We start from the raw sequence: 22,463 nt of genomic DNA, 5'->3' as shown, positions 1-22,463 counted from the left end.
CTGTTTACAAGTTGCAACAATTACAAAGTGAATCGTAAAAATAAAAGTAAATAGCGAAAATTCTAATGTCGTACCGCGAATGTCTACACTATCGATATTATATTTTTCAATAAATCAGACTAGAAATATAAGGATTACAATAGATTAGAAGTTAATTAGGAGGGATCATCTGTATATTATTTTAAGTTACAAATAAAAAATATAATTAGTTAAAAAAGGTGATAAAGTTTCAGTACACATCGCGTTGAAATGGCTTCCATTCAAATTATACAAATACCGTAGCGGAGACTTGATGTTAAATGTATGACACCGAAAACAGACTACATGCTGGTTAGTTTTTACTCGAAGATTTAACCTACAGTCAAATGTAGAATATCCTGTAAACATCGTGAACGTGAGTTGATTCTTCGTTAGTATATCTAAAAAAAGCCCCTATGTGAAGCTAGTTTATAAAATCGTATGGAAAGGTAACGTATAGAAAAATGAATTACCCTACTGTAATCTTAGATAGTAAGTAGGCAATCCGATTTCGAAACATAGTGCTTCAGCTACAATTACACTTTCAGACAGTGCTTATCAATCTTTAAACTACGATGCGATTACGAAGTAATTTTTGCCTCGCATGTCTTGGTAGAAAGATTAACAGCAATAAGAGGAATACATACTGAATAACAGAATTTTACTAAAATATATCATATTTTTGCCGACACAAAAGCTGAAAATATGATCACAAGCTGTTCACCTAAAATGAATTTATAGAACTTTATTCACGTTGGACGTAGAATAGGATATAAGCCTTGCACTTGATAACATGCTCTTCCATAGCTACGCTTACAGTACTATCGTTAAAGTGATACCATCCATCTGAAATAGGTTATTAAAATACTTTATTGCTTAGAGAAATTTTGTGGTGCATAGAATGTATAATTTTTCTTACCTTTGTAAGCATAGGCAGTATAGTGTCCACTGCCATATCTAATTAGGAATCAAATAGTTTCATATATGAGTTGCTTAACTCTATACTAACTGCGATATAAATAAGATATGCAAACCCTGATCCATGATGTTCGACCACCGCAATCAAATCATACATCGAGCGACCGTTACTAGTTTGCTTTGCTTTCTGTGCATAATTAGCATCACGAGCACAGTTAGTGCAGTTGAAAGTTTTTCATTCCATAAACTAAATCCCAACCCTATACCGTATACTACAGTACTAACCTTTAGTGTTAAATAAGGCTTCATATCTAATCCAATCATAGGAAATTCAACATATATATCCAACTTTTTTCTAATGCACGACGACCACCTAAATCTCTTCAAATGCAAGCAGAGTACCTACAAGATGGTACACAATATTCAATTACGGTGCCACAGATCAAGTTATAATTAATGAAGTCGTTATAAATCAAAAGTCCCATTAGTTTCATACGTACTCTCGGTAAGGTTTTTATTCTTAGTTGCTTCGTTGATAGCTGCTTCTTTGTGCAACTACTACAATAATACAATTCGCTATCTTCTAGTTTTTCTAATTCGGTAAAGCTAGATAAGCAATCTAGAAGTTACGAATAAGTAGTATTTAGTATTGTTTATAAGAAACATAATGCTATAGGTACTTACAATAAACGGCATTTATATTACGTACCGGTTAATTTGCATATAGATATATCGTTATCGCCTATAGATTTATTTCGTCTACTGATAAATTCCGATGGAATGTCAAGAGAAAGATCTAAGATTAGCAGAAACTTCAAATTAGTATATCAATTCAATATCAATAACAGGCTAAATATGTAGCATTAAAGCTGTAACTTAATTGTTTTACCCAGAAATGAATCAGTCTTTCGAGAGTTAATATCACAGACAAGACAGTTGACCTCATTCAGCAATGATCCCCTAAATAACGTGGTTACTATTGTGTTTGAGACTTGCTTATTTCCATAATAAGGAGCACGCATCCTGCCTAATTCCGTATGAAGGCGATCCAGTAAGTACCGCATAAATTCGTGAGCATCTTGCTGATGATAACCCCTGTTTAAACATCGAAGCAACCTGTCATGTCTAGTCTTGCTTTTAAAACAGGTCATCGGATCTATATAATTGGACATATCCATTCTAAAAGCTAATACGGGGTACTAAATAGGAATTCCAGTTCTATAATCTCATTAAATCATTCAAATGGTGAGCAAAATATAACTCAATCTGTGCCTTTGAGTTAATTCATACTATCTCTTTTTGTAACTGGATAGTGGTTTAGCGATTTTACTAAACCAAAGCCGTTCAAAGAGATATAATTTACTAACAATTAGGTAAAAACAATATTATAGTATACAATACCTAAATCTCGGTATAAGTTTACAAATTGCAGTTAAGAAGGAATTTGGAGAGTAATATGATGAACTACTAATCTCTCCTAAGCCATCAAGAACTTTTCGTAATTCATCTACGATGCATCTGTTAAGGAAAACAAAGGAATTTTAGTTAGCGTGTATCAGGATTGATTTTACTTAATAATGACTATAACCTACAGTAGTTAACATGTCTGGTAGCTTCACTGATTAATTTAACTTACCCAAGTAACAATATAGTGAAATTTCTAAGTCATATTATAAAGTACAGTCTTATGTGATATATAAATAACAATTAGAGGGCATTAATTACAGGGTCTACGTAGATCAGTTCCGAAAATCTTACACATTATCACCCTGAGCTCTAGTATTATGAGCATGCTTCTCTTTACGGGGATCCGAATCTGTTAAGGATCTGAACGTCTTAAAGTAGCGACAGAAGGGATCTATATTGCTAGTAATTTCAAAAGTAATTACATTGAATTTATGAACGGCTATTGAGTATACATTGTTAGCAAAATTTCTGATATAGTTACCTAAGTGATTGTAAGATTGCATTTAAGTAGCACGTATTACCAAGATTTTTTAATCCCAAAATTTGATATGCCGACGTCGATCTCCTTTCTCCGTCGACCTGATCAATAAATAATATTTCGTGCTTAAGTTCAATAATTTATAATAGGCAAGTTGGCATTATTCTTGATTGATGGAATTTATTACAAGCATTCCTTAAGGCTGTATTCGCAGTACTGTATAGTTAGTCCAAGCAATTAGTTACAATTTCTAAATACGAAATTTACTGCAGTATGATCTGTGAAACCGTAAACCAATAAGTATTGTTTTGTATACATTCGCGATGGGTGTTGCTTTTTACCATCTAATTCTATTTACCTATCTATCTAAACATTATACGTGTATATACGCTATATTCCTGCATAATGAAACAGAACTAAGATTGTAAAATAACGCAGCGATTACTATAATAGTGTCTTTAATTTCATCCACGCTGAATCTTTATGTAGTTTATTCTCCTATAGGTAATTACAATAGCTACGGCTATCAGTTCATTTAAATACATGAAATGCACGGTGCATGGATTACTAACCCTGATAGTTTTCCTTAATGGTTCGATGCAAATAAGTTCACACGATCGCTTGCTATTATTTCCATCAGTTTGACTGGAAATAAAGATTGCGTCATTTAATATTGTTATAAAATAGTGACAAAATATAATAATAAGAACATTGCTAATGTAGTTCAATCAGAGCTTTTTACTTTGTGATGGAAGAACCACACATAACTACTGATATTTGACCGAAATATATAGACGAGCTAAAGTAGTATCTAGTAGAGTAGCATATCCAAACAACCTCTTAGATTACCCGTAATATTTGTGCAATGCAAGACACAATTATAAATAAAACGCTAGGTACAATTTTTAAGCTAGAAATATTCTTTGCATAGCGCTTGGCGTCAATTTTGTTCAATCTAATCATCTATGAGTTCTACCAATTCCACTATCTTCCTGATTACAAGTTGCACGTCTCAGAAATGCTTAGTATACTAGTAATAAAACGAACATGAATATAATACTTTCTAATAATAAAAGAGATACCTACTGATACGCTAGAAAAATTATAATATATTAAAAAACTACAGTACAACAGTCGTGAACCTTTAGATCATTCCTACCTTTCGAGATTAGATTGCAATTGATCGCGGATCTTCTGAATTTTATTGTCTTCGCTATCGTTAATTATGTATTCATCGCACGAGTAACTGACAAAAACGTAAAATTTCTGATTACAAAATGGAATAAATTCGTGACAAACAATAGCTGAAAGTTAACAGTTAACCGGTATGCGCTAAAGCACATCGTAAGCTAATTTCTTCGATTAGTGCATATCATAATACTAGGTTCCAATCCATTTTGAAGATACATGACTTCATAAATATACTTCATTTCATCAAATCACTTTTCTTACCAATAAACAGCAAAAGCTGGATCCAAGCATAAACAGTGCTGATTCAGGTCCTCGTAGTGTTTCTTTGCATGTCCTTTAACGTATCTAATGAGCAGATGAAGTTATAAACAGATTTACAAGGATTACGATCAAATATGACAGCCAAATTAAAACGGTGGTATTTCTGATATTGTAGGAGTATTGTAACTTTTGAACTATATATATATTATATATAAGCCAACAACTGTACCGTAATGACCATGAAAAGAACTAAACTAGCTGACCGACACGTATTATCCGCTAATTGCAGTGTTAAGCTTGGCGCACAACAAGAATAATTATACAGTACTTTAAAGCACAACACAAACATCGCATAACCACATGCGTAATAAACGAACTATAATTTAATAAATCGTACTTGATCAATCTCGCCTTGAAATGCAATAATAAACAACTCACCTGCCACAACTGATATTACCACATGACAAACATATCCAGGGACTCTCTTTAGTTTCGCATTCTATAAAACAAAATCGTTTTTAATGTCCGGCTAGATATATCCATGTAGTGTTACTTATTATGATTTAAATTTAATGATAACAGCTACATGGCTCGAATCGTACACCAATACGTACCAGAGGCTTTCTGATAATGTTATGAGAAATGAAAAATGCGTAACTTGCAACATTTTACAGTCACTTTCAGTTCAAATGATAAGTGCTGAATATTATCATTCCATACGGTATCACTCAAATGTACCGTACCATACATACTGTACTGTAAGGTACAGTACAGTACATTGTACTGACTACAAATTACAGGTTGTCGGGCGTGGCGAGTTTGTAGTGTACAGTATTATAAATCAATTTTTCTTATGTTAGGTCATTTATTCATATGAATTATCGCAACAGTAATATTTACTGAACCTTCATCTACCAGCACATATAATATTAAGTTATCTTTATTGCAATAAAGGAAGTCAATTTTTTACATCGAAATTCTAAAACGAAGGTAAACATGCTCTGTACAGTGAACGACCGTTTCCTGTCTCTTTCTTTCCCTTTAGTAGCCGTGGTCATGGACTGCTAAATAACTCCATTAATACAGTATTTAGTAGTACAGTACTACAGTGAGTGTACTGTACGCTCTACAGTACAGTGTACAGTAAAAGTGGGTGGGAATAGGGACTCGAGTACTACAGTATAATGTACTGTACAATGTGTACAGTACTGTATGATAGTGACTACTTGTGAGTTGTGATTAATGTCATGCCAGACCTCTCTATACACAGTACTGTAAAGTACTGTATAATATAATACAGTATATAATTTATAACAGTACTGTAGTGTACTGTACTGTACTTCGATTGAAAATTTGTACAATGTACTGTACTGTACAGTGCAGAACTACGAATAAGAAAAATTAATGCGGATGTTCCTTGGGCCTTGGCTAAGTTTGGGCTTTTGTACCGTTGAGATCACTAATAAATAACCTGTTGAAAGTTTTGACGACTTGGGATTGCCTGTTATCATTCGCTTACTTAATGATAATAAAATAGTTTAGTCTAACTTAAGTTACAGAAAAAAGAAAGTAAAGACCCGGCTACTTATTTATTTTATTAACAACTAAAACTTTACGGCATTGCGATGTTACACGTATTCTATTCGCGTAAATCTGGTAGTCCATGGCAGACCCTCCGAGCAAATGCTGACTGAAGTCAAACTGAAGCTTCAGGACAGAGTACAAAGATGCAAACACGCATGTAAACATAAAATGTAGCTTAGAGTACAGTATGCGCGTATGTAAGATCACTATGCTTTGGTGCAACTGAAAAGCGAGCATGCCGAATTAGCTACGTTACACTGTACAAATGAATTGAGAATCAGGTACACTAACGTAAAGCCTACAATGCGTACGTGAAACATTAAGAGACATCTACGACAAAAAAAGATCGCTTCATTCATGGTACTGTACTGTCTTACATTAACGTAAATACTAAATACTGTCCAATTACTGTATCTTACCTCTATTTGTACTGTACGGTGCTGTACTATTGCTATCATATAAAAATTCGCAAGGGAACATATTGCATACTAGTGGCACAACAATTTTGACCTTGTACGAAGTCGTGACTATCACATTTAAAATGTGAGCACAGCAACAAGTCTAAGTCTACTCAATTTATCACTACAACACTAGTTATTCAAGATCGCACGCATATACGCATATGTTATTATTTAGATGTAATAATACATCAGCAAACGAGGCTGTAGATAACGCTACATAATGACATATTTTTTTATTTCTAGGGTATTCAGTTAGCTTTCCAGAGTTGGACATTCAGTCGGAACATTCATTACAATACCGTCGATATACTGTTTGCAAGTTTATAACTTTATGTCTACTTAGGCTAGGAATCTGAATGATGCACACGAAGTAAGAATTAGGTCTGTAGGTCCAGTTTCTTTAATGATCATGTATAAGATAGTCCGTGGATCATGCAGTACGCGTGCTGTACAAAATACGAGAAGTCAATAACACACACACGTTGTGTGCTTCGATGCTTTCGCATCCTAATTCTTAAGTGACAGAATTTAGTCATTAACTATAAGTCAGATTTGGCGCGGATTATCTTGTACGCCAAGATAATAATAATAAAAATAATAAAACTTCGCTTACAGAATAACTGTATTGTTGTGTGGATGTATAACCGTATAAACTATAAATATTAAGGTATAAATATATTATTATTGCTAATAATTTAATGATAATTGTCTTAGCAAGGTTATGAAACCTTTGCAACAAATGAATCTACGTGTAGGTGGTGTTGATAGTGTAGTGTATGTAGACTAATGTAGACCGTATAGTTATACAGAATATCGCTGCGCATCTTACCTTCACAGGTCCAAAGAGAACAATTTGAGTTTTTCAGATCTGCCGGTGTTAACTTAACACTCTCCTCTATATGAGGACATTCCATAACGATAATTATTATTTGGTCGATTTATGTAATGTACATGAACGAACGGCTTGCCAGGGTTATTTAGTATACAGATTACAGAGTATACACACTAAGTTAGTAATACAGTAAGCTAAAAGCCAGAATGGAACGTACGATTGGTGTAAGCGCGATCTTATTTCGACATCGAGTTCAATACAATACTAACTCACAATGTACTGTAGTGTACAGTATTGCTAATTAGTGGTGTCACTGGTGTGTATCGTAAAAACTTAAACATACTCGTACAGTAACTGGGCAAGTTTGTTTTTTTACTGCACTACCTACCTCAGCTTCTAGTACTGTAGTCGTAGGGTGTACTGTATCAGCCACATGTCTGTTTCAGCTTTACGCTTTTTACGGTACAGTACTGTACACTACAATACTGTACAGTGGAGAACTTAAAAGGGTGGTGTTAAATCCGTGGACGTTGAACTCTACCGTACGCGGTACAATAAATTATACTGTAACCGATAGACATACTGTACTGTACACTGTACTGTACAGTACTGTACACCCTAACCCTAACCCTGTACACTGAAGTGTACTGTACAGTACGGTGGTACAGTACAGTATTTCTGTATTTCTTATTACGGAACACCAGCAAGTGACCTTTCTACAGTACAGTACAAGGTCTCTTTCTACTGTACGGTACTGTATGGTCGTGCACAGTACCGTACTGTACCAGTGACTTCTAAAAATACAGTGCTGTACTGTACAGTGTACAGTACGGCACAGTGATACAGAAAAGTACTGTACTGTACAGTACTGTACACTGAGTGTACAGTACAGTACACATGTTTTCGGGGGGATTCACTTCCATTTGAACCTTTACGAACCTGGTCCGGTCCGGTCCTGGTCAAGTCAAACGATTGGTAATCCCGTGGTCCCGTGGCAAGTTGGCTAATTTGCGTAACAATAGATCATCAAATATATAAAAGATACAATTTTGCGCAGATAAAGTTATGTATCTCGCCTTTCATAATTACTCTTGGAGCGACAGCGCTTCGATTAGCATGGAGACTACCGACGATACCACCAGTAAAAATGATCATGATAGTAACGTAGTTCAGGTTGAAGAAAATAACGATAGTTTAAACAACACATTTCCCGACGTTAATGAAGATGCAGGTAAAGTACTGGGTGAAGATGATATAGCGGAGCAAGATCAAAAAGACACTGAAAGTATTTTACAGCAGAATGGTTCCGGTAATGATAGTATTCAAGGATACAACGACAACGGCCATGATACATTTGATGAATCGGAATCATTAGCTAAAATTACTGGATTGGAAGCAATCGATAGCTCTATCGTGCAAGAAACTGCTGAAATAGACTATAACACTTTCGATGGTCAATTAGACGGAGACGAGATCGAAGGACAAAATACAACTAATTTTACCAGCGATATTGATCGTACAGAAGAAATTAAAGGTAATACCGTACTGCTACACTGTAAGTACTACAGTAGATCCTCCGTATGTCATACAGTATGCGTACACTTCATATATTACTATACTGAAACGTGAACTATGTATAGAGCAGCGATGTATACCGATTCATATGTACATATCGAACTCATTTCAGATTTCTAAATCATAATTTACTAATAATTAATGATAATTAGAAAAAATCAATGATATTCTCCGTAAGCATTCAATATACAGCAGCAATCTAGATTATTATATCTATTCTTTATGTTTTACTGTGATGTACAGCAAAATACAGTAAAGTACTGTGCATACAAGCGTACGATAGGTAAGAAGGTACGCTAGCAATCACAATTGTTCTGAATTTCGGAAATAATTATAATTATTGGTGAAATCCGACTTAAGTTACACCAATGACAGTTCATTAATTTTACTTAACGTAAATTTACAGGTGATGAAACCAAGGATGATACTGGTAGTATTAGCGAATTAGATGATAGCAATGATATCAGAGAAGACACGCACATCGGCAATAGGATATCAGACGCCTTGGGAATTAATGAAGAAGCTGCAAGTACAGATGAATCGGCTAGTGAACGGAATGATAGTAAGAGCGACTCCGTGAAGGAATCGCTTCGGGATGAAAGTGAAGGATCTAAGATTTGTTCAGGTAGCGATCAAACAGGGGAACGCACTATGCAAGATTCGATCAATGAATTTTCTAGCTCAGAAGATACACTCAAGGTTAAAACAGCAGGTAGGAGCTACATGAAGACATAGAGCATGTCGCTATAATACTCGTATTAAGGGATAAAAAAAGAAAATAGCATTAAATTACAGTATCTTAACCAACTATAAAAAGCGTACTTGATTGACTATATTATATCATAAAAATTAGATGTAGGCATATAAATGCTTATTTTGTGAAATGGATTTTTACCACTTTATCAGTAAAAGTAATTTTACCGATTTCATACGTCTAGAAATAACTTCTCGAGCAGAGAATATCGAAATGAAAGACGAAGAAGCGATAACGGTTGAAACGGTTGATGTCGATAAGAGTGATGGTCTCAATTGGGTAGATGTGGTTGGATCTGGTCAGTTAAAAAAAGCTGTAAGTTGGAAATGATAAAGACTACTAGAAATGAATCTTTGGCTGTTATATCTTACAGCATACGTGATTTGCGGTATATTTTTAACGTAATAGACTTTAGTAGCTGGCAGCGGTGTTGCACCCAAGAAGGGACAACTAGTAACAATTAAGTATTCGATGCATTTATCGAATGCAATCGTGGTGCTACATGACATGGAATCTCAATTTATATTAGGCGAAGGCGAAGTTATTCCTGGTAAGCCTATAGGAATAAGTAGACAATTAACTATAAATAAGATAAATTTAAGTTTTACAGTCATTAGATGAAGTTCTATATTGCATATCGAATCACTGAATATTTGACTGTCATAATGCAACTATTTACAGCACTTGATCTGGTGGTTGCATTAATGAATGTCGGAGAAACTGTATGCGTATTCGCAAACTCACGATATGGTTATGCCCAGTACGGCAGGTAAACAATCGAAATTATTGCTCAGCATAGATTTACGATAAATAAAATCGCCATAAGGGCGTGAGATAAATTATTACGCTATATCAAAGGCTATTTTCGATATTGCTTTAGTTCAAAGCACAATGTACCTCAAGATGCAGACTTAGAATTTGAAGTTACATTGATTGACGTTTCGGACGGACCTAATATAACTAACATGACTGAAGATGAGAGAATTGGTCTTGGGTAAAATTATTTTCATTATAACGTTAGGATGAAACGGTCGCGATATTCGTTATCACGGGTCATTCAATTTTTGCTACTTGTGTTATGTGATGATGTAAATTGCTATTCGACATTACTAATTTGCTATGATGACGTATTAATGGATAGAAACTATGGCTGTATATTAGCAGTAAATGTAACCCTTAAACTTAAAAGAGAGTGACAGTGTCTATTTAAATTCAGGCATAGAAGGCGACAGTACGGAAATGAGCTATTTCAAGATAAAAATTATTTTGCCGCTATATCTTGTTATACGAAAGCATTAAATGTGATCGAACCCCCTATAGCTATTGCTAATCCTTCTGATGAACTTCAATCGATTCGTGCGAAGTGTTGGAATAATCTAGCTGCCGCTCAGCTAAAGGTAAACGTTAAAATATTTGTTAAGAAAGAAATGTAAATATACTGCTAAATTCAATAATTTAATATATTTTTCATTGACTTAAGATTGAAGCTTACGATGCTGCAGCTAAATCATGTAAAAACGTCCTTTTAGTAGAAGAAAACAATGTTAAGGCTTGGTTTCGTCAAGCGAAGGTATCCGAGTCTTTCGTTAATTAACGATTTGATTGATCATATACTGTAAAGCATGTCTTTGACGACTTGCGCAAGTGAGCAACAGAGCATTATTTGCAGATCCCCTCTGTTATGATTTATATTAAAACTAGAGATTTTTAAGCAAAATTTTTGATTGTTATGTTTTTATCAATAGATCTACGCAGCGAAAGGAGATCTAGAAACGGCATTGGATTCTATGAAAAAAGCTTACTCCTTAGATCCTTCAAGCAAGGTATTGTAATAACATTGCGATTTTAAATATGAGTCTATAGCTAATAGCCTGCAAAGGTTATAGAGTGTAGTTTAATGGAAAGTAAATTGAAATAATGTTCGTATTCTTGAAATTAAGACCAATTTCGTCATGTAACGGCAAAGCATTTATTGTATAGTTAATATCTGATGAATACGCTGCATTGAAACAAAGAGTAACATGCGATCGAAAGAAGGAAAGAGAAATATATAGACGCATGGTGGGTGGAACAAAGAAGCTGACAAAGCAAGAAGATACTCTATTATCAAATGTTCTGGTAAGACGATGTCGTTTTTATTTGGTATAAAGACGGCGGTGGGACTAATTATATTTATATCATATTTTATCAACGTAGTCTTCGCCATGGAAAATAGCCATTGGAGCATCTGTTGTCGCTGTAACAGGAATACTTGCGGCATATTTACTATCCAGACGATAAAAATCTCTAAAGGAAGCAAATTTACTGACTAGGATCGCACAGTAAATGAATGTGAGGATTGTAATTATAATATCAAAATTAACGATTTACTGAACCCTCATCACCAATGTCGAGATTCATACGATTGTGCTAATTATTTCTATACGATTACATTATAGTTATATTGTAACTGCTGATGATGTGGACTTAATTTTACTAAGTTACAGTAGTATTGCGCACTGATATCTCTACGAGCTGAAATGCGATTAAATTTAGGCATTGGCTACGAATTTACGTATAAATGTACTTGTTCTCAAGTATGAAGCTCACTGTTGCTTACAATTTCTGCGATACGCCAGCTTAAATTTATAGGATTATCCATTATTTTATTTGTTACACAAGTGGAATCGATTAAATGTAATAAATACGTACATCTAATATTTCATACTGCATTCCTAGTATTATAGGTGTGTATTCATATTATTTGATCAGTTAACTATTACAGTAACATAAGTGTATGTATAAGTAAAAATGTTATACTAAATACCCTAAACATTACATGAGATAAACGACTTCATACGTGTTAAAAGATAATATATTGATCTCATTTATGAACAATCAGTAATCCCAGCTAACAGTTCCTTCTCTCTAGACATGTTTGATATTATGTTCACGAAATCCCACCTTAAAATTAGCTAACAACATCCTGGCATCATGGTTAAATCAGTAAAGTTCGTCAAATTTAATAAAGGCATCTAACTTAAGATTTTGTTATACAATAGCATAGCTACAGACACGGAATCGCTCCGTTTTGCATTAGAATGCTAATTACGACAAAACCTACGTACAAAATTAAAAATAGAAAGCCTAGTGATTTATTTAGTCGCCACCTGAATAAAGCTATTGTCATTATAACAAATACCACCATTGACAGCAATAAAATGACCGAACAGGCTAAACCTCGACTTTCCACGGATACAGGAAACCCGAAAATAATACTGTACAACAGCCAAGGGAATGGTAATCTAATTCAATATAAATACGAAATAAGTACTTAAGATACGGAGTTTATCAATTGTAAACATGGGATGACATTTATACCATATAGCAATACTAAGCAGCTTCATATAGCTTGATGTGATGACTTACCCTAATGTAACATCGAAGAGATTACTGCCAACAGAACTTGAAACAGCCATATCACCAAATCCCTTTCGTGCAACAATTACACTTGTTATTAAATCAGGGATACTAGTTCCAGCAGCCAGTATGGTGAGGCCCATAATCTAGATACATATGATAACATATAGATTATACTATACACAGAGACCCTTTCTAAAGTAAATTTGCTAATTTCCCTACTTAGGATCTTTGGCAATGAAACTAATTCCTGATACAGTTTATTAGTTGTCAATTTCAACAAGTGGCTACTTAATTAAAATGAACCGTAAATCCTAAGCTTTTAAGTAACTAGTATGTCATAGATATTAAAAATACGGTAACAGGTAATAAAATAACTTTCTACACCCTAGCATAGAAACAACTCATCCCAAGTTAAAGTTAAAAGTTTATTTTAGATAGTGCTTTATGAGATGAGTAGATTCATTTGCTTATAAAATTGCGGGCATCGTTTCTTTACCTCTGGTGGGATTCCAATAGTAATACCTATTTCATTAGACCACCAAACCATAAAGTAGGAGTAAACTGCAATCCATACAATGCTGCCAATAAATCCAACTAAGTAATATCGCTTGCCTCTCTATGTACATTCCGTATAATGAAAGATCGAATTTTATGTTAGGTAATCAAACCAATAACATATTGATTCCAGGAAAATTTATCGAGCCTTACTATTTAGTAAAGAGCTCTTTGCTTAAATTTTAAACTCGTATTATGATTACATACCGGTCTTGCGACATTTGGTAACGTGTAGTACAAGAGAAAGGAAATGGGTAGTACGATGATATAAATAGCTCTCCGTTTAAATGATTTAGGCCATGAAAGACTGAAACCTTCATTTTCATATTCCTCTTCTAATTCAATATCCACTTTCTTTTGTTAATAAGTGTATAATAAAATACTGTTCGTTACTTTGTTACGAATGCTAAAGATTTATAGTATATTTGCAGACAAGATGAATTTCATAACAAAACTATCGTATAATAATAACCGTTAGACAAATATAAAAGTAAGTAACTAGAGTATTCTACCTTCCCGTTTTCGCATTCTTCAATTGTAGAATTTCTTGCGTTATCAGAAGACCCGGTAACTGATCTATCCTCTATGGTAAAATTCGAAGTTAAGGTCGCCTTACTACTTTCTTCAGCTTGATTGCCAGTTGGCAATTGATCACTTGAAGGAGTAGTCGATAAGTTTTCCGGTAATGTAGTTTTACGGAGAGATTCTAGGTTTTTTTCTACCTCAATAGGTGAAAGGTCATGACCACTACCTTTAGCATCATCTATGGTGTCGACAGTGTTCACAGGTATAGGTGGTTCGTATACAATAGGAGTAGTTGATAGTCTTGGAACTGCTAGATTGATTGCTTCATTTCCTTTAGTATCAGTTTGAGGCGTTGTAGCTACGTCATAGCGAACCAGTTTAACATCCGTATCCAATGATGATCTCATAACGCTGTCGACATGTGTTAAAGAAATGGGAGATTTTCGGCATAGATCCTCATTACTCTCAATTTGCCGATTAGATCTGGACTTAATAGTATCCGGAGATATACTATTTTCGAGCGTAGTTTGCAAATGATTAGCGATCCGTAAAGGATTATCTAATAATAAGTTAAATCATAGACAATTACAGTTTAGCCCTTTTGGTACATTCAATTAGCTGCTGTTGAATTTGTATAAAACAAAGAAAAATATATATTCTTAGCAATGTAAGATTTTAAATTCTAGGATAAGAACTCTGCTCCAATGATAATTGTTATTGATTGTTTCCCTATTTGTATTGTAACGATATTATTAACCATCAGTATGTAAAAATTCGATATTACGGGCCAGATTGAGGTAATTTAAGTATTAAAAGATAACAAAGAATTTTTAACCTCCTTGAAATACACCGTTTAGTAGGTCTCTGGTAAACTTATAAAGATCTTACTACGAAGAGAAAACTTGCAATGTGATTGGCTATTACTCGTACAGCTTATCACTGTCCATTGGCTGATTAAATCTGTATTAGACTTTTAAATCCGCATACTATTGACATAAAATTAGCGTTTTCATGACTTTTCTATTAAACAATGATGAAAGATGGTTATTATATAAACATAGCATCCAATTAACTGATAACTACGTAAAAATAGCTGCCTATGTATACGGTATGTACATCGGTTATTACAGTTGTGGAACAGAAAAGGCAAATTACACACGGATATTAATTAGAAATAAGGCCATATCTATCGGCAGCAAGTTTAAATGATAAATTTTTATGAAATTTAAAAAATTTTAAAATGTTTATTATTCATAACTGCAGTAACTATATATATCACTATTTTGCCTAAAAAATTGTAAGGTCTCAGTAGTCCCAGTCATTCGTGTATCGAACTCGTTCACGAGTTCTTAGCATTTAACTGGGGCCACTGCAGTTATAATAGTATTATGATATTTTGACAAACAGAAAATGTAGTCAACATCACACTATCATTCTTGCACACTTGCACATAAATAAGAGGATTCATATAGAACGATAGCTACGAAATCACCAACTAAAAAATTGTGTATAAGGGAGAAGTTAGAATAGGCACTGTCAGGTTGTACACTATATTTCTGTTAGTGTATCACGCTATCTATGCTTTTTATACGGTTATTGTTTCACAAGGGATTATAATATGCTTGTGTTTATATACTTGAGTAAAATTTAGATATTATAAGCCAAATCATAAAATTCATAAAAATATAACAAAAATTGCGATTATCGCTAATATGTATAGACAATACTACTAAATTATAAGATAAAAAGGACGTTTAAGCTGAATGTTAATGTTGCATTACTTGCATACAAATAAATTTTAATTTCATAAACATGTAAGCAATCTAAATTACCTCTTTACACTCAGTAATTTACGGAAAACAATTGAAATGTTCTTGAAATGGCTTATCAATTGTAATTTCAATATTGCTCATGCTGTAGTATTGTACATGATTTTGGCGTTTGAAACAAAAAAGGGCTTTCTATTTATATTTAACGTTTATTTATTGATTCATTTTCTTCAGATATTAACTTATAAATCGTGATTTATTTTTGTAAACTGTAATGCCAAATGCGTTATACTGTACGGGTATATACTCGTATGTCGGTGTTTACTATGTCACAGTATACATATACAGTTAGCTTTTTGACAAGATTACAATCAATGATCAATCATAAATACTTTGGTGTTACAGCTAATATACCATACCTTCACCAATTGGATCCAATGTAAACAGCAACAATTTCATGGGGCCATTACGAAATCCTTGATTTTTTAGCTTGACTAATTCTTTGTACTAATAATGTGTTAAAAGTTGTAATAGGAGTAAAATTGAAAAAAAATTTATTAAGCGAAAAACGATAGCAAATGGAATAAATTGATTATGCAATATCTTATTAAACTGGAAATTATTTTCTGACAGTGGTAAAAAATTAACTGCAATAACACAAAGGATTATGTTATAAAGAGACCATTATCATGACAACGTTTATTGTCAGTAATTCTAAGATTTTCATATAATTTATTTTGTAAATTGAGTTTTCCGCCTCAGTACTATGAGAATAAATGACGGAAAAGGATAACGATTTAAAATTTGCTACGAGAATGGAAGTTCTTTAAATAAATTACGCAATTTTGATAGTTCTATAAAGGATAATTTATTTGCATCATGTGCGTCGCTGTAATAAGAATTGCTCAAGATTAGTTCATCGTACCTTTTGATTATTGTTTGGCGTGTCAGTATCATCATTACACTGAGAGACTGGAGTCGCTGTAATTATTCTCCATCTAATAAGCTGTTTTTTTACCGTAACTTCTATGACCGCATTATATTTCATGAAGGTGCAATAGATTATATAGAAAAGAATCAGTAATAAGGATTCATACCAGTAAACTTCAGAATCTGTGAAGGCAATTACTAGCGCGCAAAGAGCCAATAAATAAAATATACAATCTCTAAACAATGGCCACCAAGTAACTTGAAGCACTTGCTTTGATAATATTGCACACATGCCAATAACGAATAAAATATTAAAAACAGCTGAACCGATGATTGTGCCAAATCCAACGTTAGAACGTGCGATAAAGGTACCAATTAAAGATGTGAATAACTCAGGTGCACTACCACCAGCAGCCATAAATGTTGCCCCAGCTACGTCTTCTGAAATACTCCATTTTACTACAATAACTTCTAAAGTAGGCACAAAATAATTATCGCATACGATAGATAAAGCAACAAACATATAAATAACACCGATAAAATGTAAAACAATTGCTCCATTTGATTTTTGACTTTGCGTAAACACATCCTGGGGAAAAAGGCTACCATTTCGATTAGGCGGACCAACCGGCCGAATAGGATCATCTAATAAACGTCGATTTGTCCATGACTGGGAATGTCTAACTCCAGAAGCTATGTCATCTTGAGCTATCATATCGTTTGAGAAAAAAGTGTACATTATAATTAAAGATGTCATCGGTAAAAGGATTCGTATCGTCATTGATTTCAAAGACTTAGCCATGTTGCCAAATATTAATTAAGAATGATTGACTGAAAATGCGTCGTATCCTATGACGGTGCTAGTTTCGTTCAGTTTCAATCGCAAAGTGGAGAAAAAAATTATCATAAGTAATGATATACCAACTTGTATGTATGTACAGTATACTGTATAGTATCAACCAGGAGTTATTTCAAATGAATGCTGTTAATACGATTTCAAAAGGAATGATAGGAACTGTTGTAATACAAACTATAGTATGGAACAGTTAAAATTGATATACGTTGCCAATAGAGCATACAATACGTTGTAATTCATTGCAAATAAATCATGTATCAGTATAATAGTCGGTATAAAGAGCTGGCAATAGCTTTAAAGATTCCCACATTCACAAACTTTGGCCACGATAGACGATAAGCTGTTACAATAGCTCGTACGTGATTGCTAGTGTAGATAGACACCGCGATAAAAATAAAAATATTTCTTCCAGCTTTATTCAATTTTAGTTTCTGTCCGTGTCTATCAGTGATCTACGACAATAACAAAAAAATTAAACTATTAATAAATTTGGATAAGCAACAGTCACAATGTTCCTCTCTCTCAGTTATGCTGTAAAGGAAGACGGCACGGCACTACTTGCAGGTATCTAGTATACTATACCCGTACGTATACAAGTATATATGTATGTAAGGCGTATGCTAATTTTACCGTTCCATATACGCGTAGTTAAATTAGTAATTAATTACTCACTGAAAGCAAAGACGGGTGGGTGTATGAAGAGAAGTTAAAACAATCTGCTGTACACGGGCCTGATTATTCACTAGTAAAATCATTCAATAAAGTAATCATAAATCATTTTAATTAACGGAAAGTAGATGATAATCAATTTGATGAGGACTATTATAATTTATTTAATCTGCAATATAAGGTACTGTACTATAGGAGAATTACGAATTTTACGATACCACTGCAGTGCATTACGTACAGTACAGTACATATATTTAATTAACTAAAAGCAAGGCAATTCGAAAAAGATTTTACAGGGGATTAGTCGCTATTTTTTCTTGGTTTCATACGATATTAATCTTAATTAATTAAACTGTAAAGTCTTTTGCTACTGTACAGTATAATACTGTACAGTATGTACGGTACAGTCCTAGTCACGTTGATTACAGTACTGTACAGTACTGTTCGCTGATACTACAGTAATACAGTGCACTGTACGTAAACATGAGTGGGTTGAAAAAGTTACAAGCTACATACTGTACACTACACGCCTGTACGCGATATCATGCTTCATTGAATTAAATAAAGGACATACGCAATTACGCATATGATACTGTGCTATACTGTGCTTGCGATAAATGTACGATGAGTGCTTTATGAAAAATTTACAACGAATAAAATCGATTATTACTACAGTACATCCCCTTTTTCTATTATTTCTATGCTATAACACAGTAAAATAACACCCTCTAAAAAGTAGAAAGTATTAGTAACCACTGCAAAATGACTTTTGAAACTTTAATTAATCAAATTCACTAGGCTATGTGTCATTGAAATGCCCTAATTATAACAATTATAAACAAAATTTATTAACTAATAATTGGAAGGCGTCTTATAACGTATAAAAATAACTAGTGTACAGTAGATACTAGTGTTAAACGATTTAGATTAAGAAAGTTATTGAGTACTTTGGGAATGATTCAACTACAATATACGCGTAACTACTGTAAACTATACCTTAAACTCCTTGTACCGTATAAATAACAATTCAAAGCCCAACAATTTGATTAGACGTTACCTCGTTACATTAAAGCGTTTCGATTCTATTTTGTAGGGTACGGTAATGGCGGTATAAAAATTTAGATGGCAGTCAACATTGGTAATAGATAGACATCAATAAAAATGAATGCTCTTGTAAAATTGATGATCATCATCAAAGGTCACCAACTGGCTGATCGATGTAGTGTTATGATGATTTTAATGGCTGTTATACGCGCATAGTACTGTACAGTATGTACAGTATGATCTAATTCTGTACAATATACTGTACTGTATTATTGCATTGCGGTCATGAACAGTGATACTCTTCGTATCTGGTGTCATGAGCACATTGTCGAACTTGCATTGTATATTTATTGTTTCACCGACGTCTACGTAAGTGTAGATATTGTATGCATGTCTCTTCATTTGCTGAAGTCTGTATACATTACCAAATTGTTTTGTTTTTATACCTGCTTGGTGTATTTATTGTACATTAAACACTGACGTATAACGGTATAGAAGAGCTTATTATCCGGAATAAATGCAGAATACAATTGTGCCATATTTCGCATTATGCTTTTATCATCGAACAATTCGTCTTTTAGATACTCATTTAATGTATGATACTGTACATAACCGGAATATAACTACAGCATAATGCTGTATTATGTAGCATCAGTAGTCCACACGTCATTATAGTCTCACTATTTTGATTACAATTTGAAAGAGAAATATACTGTATAGCCAGTATGATTAAGTGTACTGTAACGTAAAAAGTACAAGCACGTACAGCACAATAAGAGGGTGGGTTCCACTAGTATAATTAATGGCACAGAAAAGCGAGCACGTAATGATACTGGCCATTCAGATACTGCAGTTACTTAACAATTCGTAAATAAATAAAAAAATAAGAAAATAAATATTAGCTTGACTTGTATTTCGACATTTTTAATTTACAGTACTGTATGATGTTATGGTACAAACCAAGTCTAATGGTTGTATACTGTAGTGTAAGAAGAGATTATATATTTATCTTAACATACTTCATAAAGCTGATTGCGAATATATTATATTATATTATAATAGAGTGTTGCCTTCCCTCTAGAATGTACTAGTAAGTGCCAGTAGTACGGTTTACGAAGGGATACTACTGTACTGTATATTTCTATAAATGGGAACTAAAAATTATGGCATTATACTGTACAGTATTGTATTTACAGTATTTACAGTATTCGTATTCGACCAGGGTAACAATTTACTAACAAATACGGAGGCTATCACTGTAAATCTGTGCTAATACAGTACAAGTAGGGTAAAAATCACACGTATACTGTAGGCTTGTAGACTGCTTGGTAAATTATAATTACTAGTGCAAACTCCCGTCGCTTTGCTGACGGTTTACGATAATGTGCTCATTTAACAGATAGTATTACCATTTGATAGACCTGTCAGAGGTTCAGTGACTTTATACCGAGTAGGCAACATTTATGTAGTAATAAGCCAAAATAATATCGAATCACCGAAAGTAAGCGGTTATATTACTGACTGTCGATTGCTGTAGATTGCTCAAATTACAGTCATCGTTAATTGCGTCTACTTCCTTCCTCGACCCTTATGAGACATTAAAACAGCATTTCTTCTGTCCTTACTGTTAATGTATAATTACAAATGTACACGCAGTCATGGACTTCTAGATATTCCATGGCACAGTAGTACTATAGGCTACGTACTGTACAATGTATGTACAGGGTGGGCCCGAAAGATTTGAATGGGCTTAGAAATTTCAATTTTAAAATGTTAAGAAAAGCTACATGAAATTTATATCATTTTATAGACCAAGAGTTGCCCCTTGTAAATCTACAATTACAATCTTCGAATAAAGTAGGGAAAATGCAATACTTGACTTAGAGAAAGTGTATTATTGAGAACAATTTTGACTCTAAGATATTATGAAGTAACACTTTTTCCGTTAGTTAGATGGAAGTTTTGGCAATAATTACATAAAAACTACTAGATGCACCTTAAACTTATTAGTCAATGCCTTGCCTGGATTAGACTAATCGCTCTCCTCGGACGGATGGACATTCCATCCTAGATGTGGCCGAAATGTCTGTCCACCCAAGAAGTAACAAGATTTTCTCAGAGGTGTTGTACTAATAAAATCATTGCGTCAAACCAGAGACTACTCATCAAAAATTTTCCCTCAGCTGCTTTCTGAGAACTTCTGATTTTCACTTACTAAAAAGGTTTGCGTAAAAACGTGACTTCAGAATAGGAATGGTAGTCTACATGTAGTGTATGACTTGGGCCACACTGAGGGCTGCGTGGCGCGGACAGCGGGAGAACAGCATGTACCCATTCTGTACCACGGATCAGTAAATATCGTACATCCCGGGCGTGTCCCGGGATGTACACACTGTACTGTACTGTATTTAGTAGTCTATGACTGCACGCTGTGTACAGTACTGTAGTCAAACAAAAGTCGTCTGGTTTCGATCTGTACTGTACTGTACTGAAAACCCGTGCATGTACTGTACACTGTACAGTACAGTTATACTTCAGTATAACTTCCAAAGCAAATTAAAACTGTAGTATATATAGGGCGGCACGATAAAATAAGTGATAAAACTCTACTCGTTAAATGAGCTAAATTTACTTGGAAGTACGTGGCCGTGAAGGATAGATTTCAGTACATTACAGTAGTCACTTTTTACGCATATTTTACATTATGGGGTAAGTATGCACTACCGATATCTTTGCTCTTTAATATCGGAATATATCTGTAAAAATAAATAGATGATGGCTAATTCATGATACAGTATTAGTAGTCAACACATCACAAATACTTAAAAATACACGATACACACAAGTTTTCTGCTCCCTTTAATGCAGGAAAGCAGAAGAATGATAACGAGATTAGCAACTGATGCCATTGAACTAGAATAAGGAATACTATAAAATGTTAACTCTAGTATATATTCATGACATGCGAATTCGTTTTTGTTTACGTAATAGTAATCGTTTACTCTCTTAAAATATTATGGTGGCGTAGTTAATAAGTCACGCTGGTCAACCCCAAGTGCGACTGTACGAGTAAATACACGAGTCAGTGATTACTGTAGATATATACAAACGGACTAAATTGCTTCCTATCCTTTCCTATCCGTAATCTTAGAATTATAAAATCGACATTAAGAT

General features: G+C 33.8%; 3 protein-coding genes across 3 annotated transcripts; 1 reads left to right on the top strand and 2 right to left on the bottom strand.

The window, feature by feature from the left end:
• Positions 1 to 763: 763 nt before the first annotated feature.
• Positions 764 to 7,292, bottom strand: TRIADDRAFT_22897 (uncharacterized protein; the record flags this gene model as incomplete). The annotated part of the gene is made up of 15 exons (XM_002110470.1): positions 764 to 864; positions 938 to 975; positions 1,053 to 1,114; positions 1,222 to 1,338; positions 1,437 to 1,555; positions 1,646 to 1,732; positions 1,826 to 2,031; positions 2,338 to 2,454; positions 2,695 to 2,802; positions 2,885 to 2,965; positions 3,756 to 3,836; positions 4,041 to 4,127; positions 4,334 to 4,417; positions 4,772 to 4,832; positions 7,208 to 7,292. 15 exons carry the CDS (start codon positions 7,290 to 7,292, stop codon positions 764 to 766), a joined length of 1,434 nt encoding a protein of 477 aa, XP_002110506.1.
• A 1,034-nt stretch (positions 7,293 to 8,326) lies between these two features.
• On the top strand, positions 8,327 to 11,860 carry TRIADDRAFT_63767 (uncharacterized protein; the record flags this gene model as incomplete). Its single annotated transcript, XM_002111010.1, has 11 exons — positions 8,327 to 8,744; positions 9,192 to 9,497; positions 9,724 to 9,854; positions 9,948 to 10,089; positions 10,221 to 10,308; positions 10,420 to 10,533; positions 10,756 to 10,936; positions 11,020 to 11,109; positions 11,285 to 11,362; positions 11,520 to 11,657; positions 11,736 to 11,860. The coding sequence occupies 11 exons, from the start codon at positions 8,327 to 8,329 to the stop codon at positions 11,817 to 11,819; spliced, it is 1,770 nt and encodes a 589-aa protein (XP_002111046.1). The 3' UTR covers positions 11,820 to 11,860.
• A 636-nt stretch (positions 11,861 to 12,496) lies between these two features.
• On the bottom strand, positions 12,497 to 17,243 carry TRIADDRAFT_63252 (expressed hypothetical protein; the record flags this gene model as incomplete). Its single annotated transcript, XM_002110469.1, has 6 exons — positions 12,497 to 12,823; positions 12,948 to 13,084; positions 13,438 to 13,557; positions 13,704 to 13,850; positions 14,009 to 14,150; positions 16,756 to 17,243. The coding sequence occupies 6 exons, from the start codon at positions 17,241 to 17,243 to the stop codon at positions 12,586 to 12,588; spliced, it is 1,272 nt and encodes a 423-aa protein (XP_002110505.1). The 3' UTR covers positions 12,497 to 12,585.
• Between the last annotated feature and the right edge of the window lie 5,220 nt (positions 17,244 to 22,463).

The sequence above is a fragment of the Trichoplax adhaerens genome, genomic scaffold, assembly GCF_000150275.1.
Source record: "Trichoplax adhaerens TRIADscaffold_3 genomic scaffold, whole genome shotgun sequence".
Taxonomy (NCBI): domain Eukaryota; kingdom Metazoa; phylum Placozoa; class Uniplacotomia; order Trichoplacea; family Trichoplacidae; genus Trichoplax; species Trichoplax adhaerens.
Note: the sequence above shows the minus strand (reverse complement) of the source record. Positions and strands in the feature narration are given on the sequence as shown.